At 49.5% G+C, this 9,729-nt stretch overlaps 3 protein-coding genes across 3 annotated transcripts; 1 reads left to right on the forward strand and 2 right to left on the reverse strand.

Annotated features, from left to right (window-relative positions):
* Positions 1 to 95: 95 nt before the first annotated feature.
* On the reverse strand, positions 96 to 2,433 carry FIESC28_04673 (uncharacterized protein; the record flags this gene model as incomplete). The annotated part of the gene is made up of 2 exons (XM_031158820.1): positions 96 to 2,064; positions 2,114 to 2,433. The coding sequence occupies 2 exons, from the start codon at positions 2,431 to 2,433 to the stop codon at positions 96 to 98; spliced, it is 2,289 nt and encodes a 762-aa protein (XP_031017119.1).
* A 507-nt stretch (positions 2,434 to 2,940) lies between these two features.
* Positions 2,941 to 8,546, forward strand: FIESC28_04674 (uncharacterized protein; the record flags this gene model as incomplete). The annotated part of the gene is made up of 4 exons (XM_031158821.1): positions 2,941 to 2,967; positions 3,063 to 3,965; positions 4,014 to 7,154; positions 7,206 to 8,546. The coding sequence occupies 4 exons, from the start codon at positions 2,941 to 2,943 to the stop codon at positions 8,544 to 8,546; spliced, it is 5,412 nt and encodes a 1,803-aa protein (XP_031017120.1).
* A 513-nt stretch (positions 8,547 to 9,059) lies between these two features.
* On the reverse strand, positions 9,060 to 9,451 carry FIESC28_04675 (uncharacterized protein; the record flags this gene model as incomplete). The annotated part of the gene is made up of 3 exons (XM_031158822.1): positions 9,060 to 9,245; positions 9,307 to 9,376; positions 9,444 to 9,451. 3 exons carry the CDS (start codon positions 9,449 to 9,451, stop codon positions 9,060 to 9,062), a joined length of 264 nt encoding a protein of 87 aa, XP_031017121.1.
* Between the last annotated feature and the right edge of the window lie 278 nt (positions 9,452 to 9,729).

Here is a 9,729-nt window from a genome sequence, read left to right on the forward strand (position 1 = left end):
CACAGCCGGGGCATCAAGGAAATAGCTCTGATTCATCGCCTAAACTACTTCGTCACTTGTACTTGTAATTGGAATCATGAATTTTATTCAACCTTTTATCGTATTTCTTTAGCAGCCTTGATGAATGCCGTGATCTTGTCAAGACTTTGCTTTCCGTCCTCCTCTACGCCACTGCTCACATCAACGCCGATCACTCGGTCAGCCAGAAGACCCAAGGCCTTGACAGACTCTGCAACGTTATCAGGGTTTAAGCCACCTGCTAAGAAGACTCGCAGTTCAGGGTCACTCTCCAGAACAGCTTGGACATTAGCAACATTGAGTAGCTTGCCTGAGCCAGAGCCAGAGTCAAGGAGAGGAACTGTGTGGTAGCCCCGACGGCCAATACCAACTTGGCCTGGCTTGAAGCATCGGACAACAGGCACAGGAATGAGGCTTGCCCACTCGAGAGGCTCGTCACCATGAAGTTGTACGACATCTAGGTCGTATTGCTTCTGTTTCTCGAGGACCTCGCTCAGGGGCTGATTTTGGAAGATACCAACGAGCTGAGGTCGCGGGCTGCGGAGTCTTTGCGCTGCAGCCTCGAAGAAATCCTTAGCTTTGTTGTCTACTGCTGCCACTTGTGTTTCGTACTTGCGGGGGCTGGGGTATGTGTGTACTGCTTCCGAGATAGCAAGGGCGGTTTCATGTGAGATGCATCGCTTGGCACTGGGAACAAGGCAAATGCCCACAAAGTCTGCCCCCGACTCAACAGCCTGGCGCGCAGCTTCAGCACTCCGAGTGCCGCAGATCTTGACGTACAAAGACGATGCGATGTCAGACTTGGCTGGTGGTTCAGTTCCAGAGCACAGCTGGCTGATGAAAACACTGGCGTCAGGGGCCTTCATGATGGCCTCGCCAACAAGAACAGCATTGACACCGTCCCTCTTGTTCATCAGAACATCGTCATGAGTGTTAATGCCACTAAGAGCGCAGATGATTGTCGATTCAGGCACCATGCTGCGTAGGCGGCCGGTTGTGTTGAGGTCAACCTCAAAGCTTTCCAGGTTACGGTTGTTGACACCGATGACCTTGGCACCCAACTTAACCGCTGTTGTCATCTCTTCGGCATTCTGAACCTCGACAAGAGGTTCCATACCCAGCTGGAGAGAGTAGTTATACAGTTGATGCAAAAGCTCGGTGTCAAGCATCTTGACAATGAGAAGAACAGTATCAGCACCAGCCAACCGAGCCTCGAGAATCTGATACTCATCAAAGATGAATTCCTTTCGGAGAATTGCAGGTCGGTTAGGCATGCCGTCTAGAACTTGCCTGACTGCCCTCAAATCCTCAATGCTGCCCTTGAACCACTCAGGCTCGGTAAGAACGGAAATGACACTTGCACCAGCCAATGCGTACTTTCGAGCCTGCGCAGGAGCAGAAATTTCAAGAGCAAAGATTCCCTTCGAAGGAGAACCCCGCTTGATCTCAGCCATGAGGGCAACATCGAAAGGGGACTCTCGTAGTCGGTTAACGAAGGGGATTTGAGGAGGGGCGGCATTCAGGTCGTATGCAACCTGCAAGTCCTCAAATCTCTGAGAAGGGATCTGCTTCTGAGCATCTACAGCAGCCTTTCGGTTTGCGTAAATTCGCTGTAGAATGTTGTTTGTCTTCGTAGACTTGGGCGCTGTTGAGTCGTCGCTTGCAACAGTGCCAGACTTCTGGAACTGGGTGTTTTCGTCCCAGGTACCTCCTTGCATACGAAGGAAGTTTGTGATCATGGCCCGTCCGCCTTCGGTCAAAATACTCTCAGGATGGAATTGAACACCCTCAATGGTGTACTTCTTATGACGCACACCCTGAATGACACCGGGAGAGCCATCAGGCTTGGCGACCCATGAGGAGACCTCGAGATCCTCAGGCAAAGTAACATGAGTACCAGCAAGAGAGTGGTAGCGTGTGACTGGGACGCCCTGACTCAGACCGGAGAAGACGCCCTTAGAATCGTGAGTTAGAGGTGAAGTTTTGCCATGAAGCCACTCGCCAGCAGAGCTGACTTCTCCGCCATAGACGTTGAAGATGCATTGGCTGTAATAAGGTCAGAAGAATTATGACTCAGAGACACTTCAAGACTTACAGGCCCATACAGACACCAAAGATTGGGACTTTACCAGCAAAATGCTTGATAACATCGCGGCTCACTCCAGAGTCGGTCTCGGGATGACCGGGGCCGGGACTGATAATGATTTGGGTAGGCTTCTTGGCAATCACTTCCTCTACAGTAACCTTGTCATTTCGGTAGACAGTAACTGTAGCACCAGCAAGAACAAGGTACTGATAGATGTTCCAAGTGAAAGAATCGTAGTTGTCAATGAGAATAAGGTTGGAAGCGGTTGGGATTGGAGGCGAGGGATCAGCTTGGTGAGGCGAGTGATCAATGATATCTGAGGAACCCATTTTTGAACACACACAAGAAAAGACAGTATTTTTTTTGCTTCTCTTCGAAGTATTTCCTGCTTCTTTTTTTCGAGTGAATCTTGCGAGATCAATCGATGGGTGTTGAAAAAGAGTGACTCACTTGGGTTAATATACCTTCCAACAAAGAAAGTGAAGTCGCCTTTGTCAAGCCCAGCCGTGCACGGTAGTTGCTGTCGCACTGTCTAATTACATCCAAGAATAATGCCCTGTACAGTGCGGTCCAAGCTCAACTTAGAAATGCCACAAGGTCCGATTAGCGGTTGAAAGTGAATGGGCGGCTGAATGTCGGTTAAATCGGAGCTCTCTAGCTTCCAAAAAGTTGACCTGGTCCAGCCAAAGCTCATCGCGACCAGGCGCGTCAACAAGCATCAAAACTTCGCATTTACCCTAGTCCAAAGGTAATGCATCGCATGCCACTGTCGCCTTTTTGACGCTCTCTGCAATGGCGCCGGTGGCCGATCGCATATATTTCCCCTCCCTGGAACAATGCCTAACTGGGGAGAGGGTACTGCTGTAAGTTCTGTTACTCTGTCCTAGCAACCCTCCATCTTGGCAGCTATCTCTATGTAAACAATATGTTTTCTAACTGACAACCCAGTTCATGGAAGCTTATCGCAACTGCGCTCTCCGATAGCTCTGGCCAGAGGACCACGAGCTCTGCTGTTATCGAATTTTTGAGCGACGATTATGTTCACCGTCTTCTCGAGGATCCTGCCAGCACCTTCGCTCCCGCAGACGAAGCTACCAAAAAAGATTTTCAGACAAAGACAGCACCGATCAACGTGCCCACAAGCTCAGATGGACGACCGGATATCGAGTCGATTAAGAAGGATGCCGAATGGCTCAGCAAAAATGCCAAAATCAACCTAGTCGCTGCCCTCCGTATCGTCGTTATTGAACACCAGTCTCGCCCTGCTCGCCATCTCAGTGGCCCCTTATCATCGCAGGATGCAAAGAACTTGCAGGAGGCTGCTGGCCTCAACAATGGCCAAGGGTCAGGGTTCTTGATGGACCTGGGTTCAGCGGCTGCATTGGATGCTGAGGAGATCTGGGCCGAGTTTGAGAAGCCGGAGACGAGGCAGCGACGCCTATTCGATACATATCTTACCGAGCGTCGTTTTTTCATGCTGTCAGCGGATTATGCCAACTCTATCAAGCTATACGAAAGATTGCCTACCTTCGCCAACGTCGATCTCGACCTCGCCAAGACTTACCGACTAACTTTGCCTGCGCGAGACGATGCAGAGCCTTTACTACCCACCTATCTTCAAGTTCTGACCGACTCCATGAGCCAGATCGAATCTGGGATCAAAGCTGTAACAGATGAAAAATGGGTGACAGAAGAGGTCGAACTAGACTGGATACGAACTCATCTGACCGAAGCCGTGCATGCCTTGTCTGTCGTATTTCAGATAGTGGATAGCTTTGGCGATGAATTTGCACCCTCAAATGCTGTTAACCAGTGGTTTTCGTTGATGGAGGTCTACAGGTTCTTTGATGCTGTCCAGCCGGTACGTCTAGATTGGCTTCATGTCTGATTTATGCTAACAATCAATCAGATTCACGAAAGCATTGCTCCATTAGTCATGCCTCTGAAGACACTCTCAGTAGCGGTGTCCCTGATCTTACTCAAGCCAGCCCGTTCATTAACATATCTCTCCGAGAGGGAGGAGGACGCAACTCAAGCTGATACCACCTACGATACATACCTCCTTTCATCCGACGTTCTCGAGCAGGTCCACAAGAGTGTGCTCAATGCCGCAGATGCCGATTGTGAGAATGCTTCGCCTGTCATATTCGCATGGACCCTACTCCTCCATCGTATGAACGTGTCCTATCAGAGCAGGACCGAAAAACGAGACAACCTATTGCAACAGAACGCGCGAGAGACTTTTGAGGCGGGAGGTGTAATTCGTCCGGTTGCAAGGCGCAATTCAGCGGGAAGCATCTTCTCCATCGAATCCTCAAAATTCGACGGATTTCTGGAGAATGCAACTGCATCTAAAGATCTTGTCGTGGTTGAGCAGCTTGCATCGGCGGTCACAGCTCAAGGGCGTGTCTTTGATGTCATCTCTAACATGGCATCAAGCCTTGGCCCCTCCGATGAAGGCAGTATGACTCCTTTACTCAGCTCTCGCCTTCGCAACGTCTTCTTGGAGCTCCTTAAGGTTTCATACCCCATTGTTGGTTATCAGTCAGAACCCGTCAGCGCATTGCTCTCTGTTTTGAGCGCCGGGCGAAATTATTGGGATCTCTCAAAGAAGGAGAACCTTTCAGAAAAGCAAGATATCCTTGCCTCTATGGTCAACGATGACCTTGCTTTAGAATTCTTCTTTCAGCAAGCCCTTGACAGATATCCTTACGAGTTCATGCCATTCATCACTCTCTGCCGAACATTGGCAAGCGCAACAAGCCTTCGCGATAGCGAGCGGTCTCAGATGATTCTTAATCTCCTTCGCGTCACACCTACGCTGACCTTCGTCCTCCCCGACCACTTTCAAGAATACGAACTTGCACAAGAAGATGAGAATACCAATACTTTCTGCCTGTTGCAGGACATTCCTATCATTTCATTATCTCCTTCATGGCGAGGCAGACGCGTCGAAGATGATTCTTACCGGATACCCGCCGGCACATACGGCCGTTTCGTCACAGATACTGGTAGAGTTGTCTCAATGGAGTACCCACACTCAACGATCTCCCTCCTCGGCCGGCGGCTGGAAATCAACTTGATGAAGGAAGGCTACCAGTCTGAGCTTGGTATGCTCCAACCCGAAGAAACAGCCGAAGTCATCTCCCTTTTCGCAACACTTATCCGAATGGACTACTTGAACGCTTCCCAAGAGGACTCAACAGGGGCTCTGGTGCTCTCAGATGATGACATCCTTCTGGAAGCAAAGAAGCATATTGATGCGGGCAGTGGAAGGGACCTGTTGACGGTGGTCTGCGACACGATGGACTACTATATGCAGGTTGACCTTGCAGAGAGCGAGGATGTCGTGGTGACGATTCTCACTTCTTGCATACAGTTCTTGGACGCGGTCTTACCAATTTACCCTAGCAGAGTTTGGTCTTACCTCTCTCGATGCGAGCTGTTGAGTTCCGATTCTCGAGCTGGTAAACTTACCAAGGTTGTTGGCAGCCTCGATTTGGTACAAGAAAGGCTCGAGTTCCTTTCTTCTTGCCTGCGTCTGTTTGGTAATCTAATTGATACTGCGATGACCTCCGCCGTTCAACGTCGAGCCGGCATCCAAGCTACCGGCAGGAACAAGTCGGATCTAAATCCTTGGCTCGGTACAGCTGATAAGGTGTTGGCAAAGGTCAGTTATGCAATCGCCCAAGCAGGAGTGGATATTTTCGAAAACACATCCACTTGGAGGTTTGCCTCAGACACATGCCGTTCATCAGTCCTTCGAGACGTTGTGCCTATCCTGCACAAAGTTATCCTATACAGCTATAGCCTTGGCGATTCTTCCACCTCTGAGAACTTGACTTCTTGCCTACGACCTGCCGCATCCTATGTTATCGACTGCTTTGTCTCACCCTCAACTGGCTCTCTTCGATTCCAGCCTCTCTTATCTTCTCTAATTACTGCGTTCACAACCACCGATAGCACACTTTATCCTAGGCGCGTGGAGATGATTCAGTCACAACTGGGTGCCGTGCTGGAACTATCAGCCACACTCTTGCGGGTTGCAAATTATCTTGAGCAATCTTCTAGCATGATTGAGACCTACCTTTTCAAGAGCTCTACCCTCCTTGCGCGTCTTTGTGCAGCATCTGACCATTTCCGAAGACCTACAATGTGGCTGCTAGAGTCTCTGGTAGTGAATGCTGGCAAGTCTTCAAGCGAGCCTCCTTCACTACTTGGTTATCTTGGGCCTCAAATTTCCAAATCTTTCTTACAGCTTTTGTCAACTCTGGGCAAACCTTTCGAACTAAGAGGCGAGGTCAAGGCAACATGGAAGTTCTTCTCGGCTATTTTGAGGAACAGGCAGCAGTGGATGTCCAACTGTCTTCTCACAGGGCAAACCCCGAGAGAGGCAATGAAAACGGACAAGAAGAAGACCGATGTTTCTTCCAACTCAGTGTTTGCCACTGGACTTGCCAAGCTCGGAAAGCTGAAAGATCTAGAAGTCAGCGAAGCGTTGGTCATACTCGACTTCGTTGCCTCAGCCCAGAACTTCTGGCCCTGGACCGTTTTCACGCTGCAGAAAGACACAGCGTACCTTGATGGTCTCAGAGCATATGTCCGAGAACTCAAGCCATCCAACCTTACCGTCAAGAGTGATGCTGTTCGTGCCGGCTTCGAGGCTAGACTAGCCGCCTACATTGCTGAGACGTTCGCCATGCAATTATACCATTCGCGACATCTAGGCAACTCCGACACCTTGGCAAAGAATCTTGTCAGCGATCTCGACTATTATCTGCGCGACGGAGTCGAGGTTGCAGGCTATAACAAATCTTTGCATAACAATTTTGCAAGGAACTTTTCAAACAAGTATTCTGACTGTCCTGTGGGTTACTTCAAACGAACTGCTCTCGAGCCACGAGAATTAGGGAAAAGCTACTACTACGATCTCGAACGTGCCGATGAAATGCTTCGATTCGACCCCGGCTGGAAGGGCCGGAAAGATGATGGCTTCAAAACAGAGATGGAGCGCGCAAATACGAACCTCTCTCTTGTCGACGCTCAACTTGTAAGTTCATAACTCTTTGCTTGTAATAATTTTTAGCTAATCCAAACATAGGCCCTTTTCCATGCTTGGGAGTTCCTGCTTGTTGAGCTTTCTACATGTCTGACTAAGAATGATACTGTTGAAAAGCAAATGCTGCAGGTTGCTCAACAATGCTTGAACGCAAACCAAGGCATTCCTGGACCTGAACACATCTTCCTCAAGCTGGTTGAGTCCCGTGCCAACCTCGCCCTTGTGTTGATTCAACGCTTGGTCAAATCTTCTGTGCCAGTGAAGGACATCAACCAGCTGCTCTCAACCCTTGTTGGCACAATGAATGGTGTTGAAGAGCCTTGGGGACCCGAGTCGATCTCATACTATCGTACCCTATTGAAGGCCCTATTCGTCACCCTGCGTGCTTATCACACCAGTGGCAAGAAGACGGGCGAAAACCAAGATATCTTTGAGGGAACCACAGTTACGGTCACACAAACCGTGCTCAACATCCTCGATCGCGTTGTCGGCAGAGGCTTCCGCGCACTGGTCAGTCTGGTGCACGACAACGAAACCACCGTTTCGCCGGAGGACCTTGGGTTGCTGACAGCCATCCTTCAAGCGTGTCTCAGCTTACCCAACATGGATCAATCGCAAACCCAAGTTCTTAACATTATGGCAGAGCACCAAGTCCTGCACGCTGTTTCGTCCCTTTATTCTTGGGCGGATAGGCTGTCTGATCAGGGTGATCCTATCTATGGCGAGCTCAGTATGCTATTCTTACTCGAGCTCTCTACTCTGCCTTTGATTGCTGAGCAGATGGCCTGCGATGGAATTCTGAGCAATATTTTGTCGGCAAACCTGACAAAGTTCATGCTCAAGTCCAACATCTCTCCCTACTCAGATTCTCCTGTTGTGCAACGCTGCTACGGTATATGGGCCAAGGGACTGCTGCCTTTAATGTTGAACCTGCTTACAGCTCTGGGCGCCACCATTGCCCCAGAGGTTGCCTACGTACTGAACCAGTTCCCACATCTACTAGAGGCAAGTGTGGACCGTTTTGAAGCACCCGGAGCAAGCCGTACACAGTCTCGGGCGTCACCGCACTACTTGACGCTTGTGGCTATATCCGAAGTCCACTCCCTGGCTCTCCTCACAAGGGTACTTGTTGCTCTTCGTGTGAACAATAATCGGGACATTCCGGACGTCGAGTGGGATTCGGCAAATCTTCTTGAGAACGTTGACTTTTGGCTGAGCACGAAGAAGCTATTGAAGGAGCGACTCATGCCTTTGGGACAACGGGAAATGGATTGGCGGGGCATGAAGCCCGCCGCAGGAACATATGACAATCTTTTGGAGGAGAAAGCTGTGGCTCAATTAGATGCCATTCGGGATGTGCTGAGCGAAGAAGCAGAGAATTGAATACGAACAGGCTTTTAGAGAAGAGAAGAGCGATGATTACCGAGATGTATAGTATGAGTAGTATAGTTTATGGGCGTTGGAAATTGGGTCCTGTGCATTGAGGGCATAAGAAAGTATTATATAAACTGATTAATTTGGTAAAGGACGCCAACAGCGCCAATTCGCAAGAGCATCTTCTTTACTCCACGGTTGTCTTGTCCCAGCACAAGTGGCTCGAAGACTGGACCAAGCTTTCCTAGCAGTTTGGTTACTGAACAAGAGATGGGTCATAATTTCATTTCATGGGGCTAGATCTAAGCCCATTTGCTTCATGTCTATAACCCATTATAATGTATAAGTACAGCTTGGCGCTACAAAAATCAGCCGCGCCTGATATCATTGTCATCAGTATCACGGGCAACAGCCTTTCAGTATACAACCGACGCCCCAAAATAGACCTCGTGTAGAGTTTTCTCTTGATATTTCTCTTGTTCCTTCCTATTCATACACGCCGCGATCCCGAATATGTCGCGCTTATTTGTTCATCTGAGCAGTGAGCTGGGCGTTGTGCTCCTGGAAGCGGTCGCTGATGCGCTGCTGGGAAGCCATCCACTTCTGGACGCAGCGGTTGATGCAGCCGCTTTCCCGGTTGGAAATAGCCTTGGAGGTGAAGTCATCGACGCAGGACATGAAGCAGTGCTCGACAAGACCGCCGAAAGCCTATGTGATACAAGTTAGTATCGTACAGAGCAGGTAGGAGCGATAATTTGGGGAAACATACACCCATAAACTCCTTGACCTGGCGCTTCTGCATGCGCTGCTCAAGAGTGCGCTGCTCAGCGGCTGAAAGCCTGCAATTGGAAAAACCTTTGATTAGTGTCGTAATCAACTGGAGGGATCCGAGGGACCCGAACGCACATATCCATTTTGGCGGGTTGAGGGGGGTGATGTAGTTGGTAAATTAGAGGTTATAAGGCTATCGTGGTGTGGTGGGTTGACGTCGACGTTGGTGGTTTGTGTATAGGGATTGAAATTTTGAGCCTTTACAGAGTAGCAACGTTAGCCAGGATTGAGATAAGCAATACAGAGCTTAGAAGGTGGCTTATCGGCGGGATCGCATTATCGTTTTACCCCGGATTGGCCGAGCTTAAGTCAAGTACCGCAACTTTTGAGCTTTGAATTTACATTTATTTTCTAGCTGAAG

The sequence above is a fragment of the Fusarium coffeatum genome (genome assembly GCF_003316985.1).
Source record: "Fusarium coffeatum strain FIESC_28 chromosome Unknown BRIP53273_contig_98, whole genome shotgun sequence".
NCBI classification, from domain to species: domain Eukaryota; kingdom Fungi; phylum Ascomycota; class Sordariomycetes; order Hypocreales; family Nectriaceae; genus Fusarium; species Fusarium coffeatum.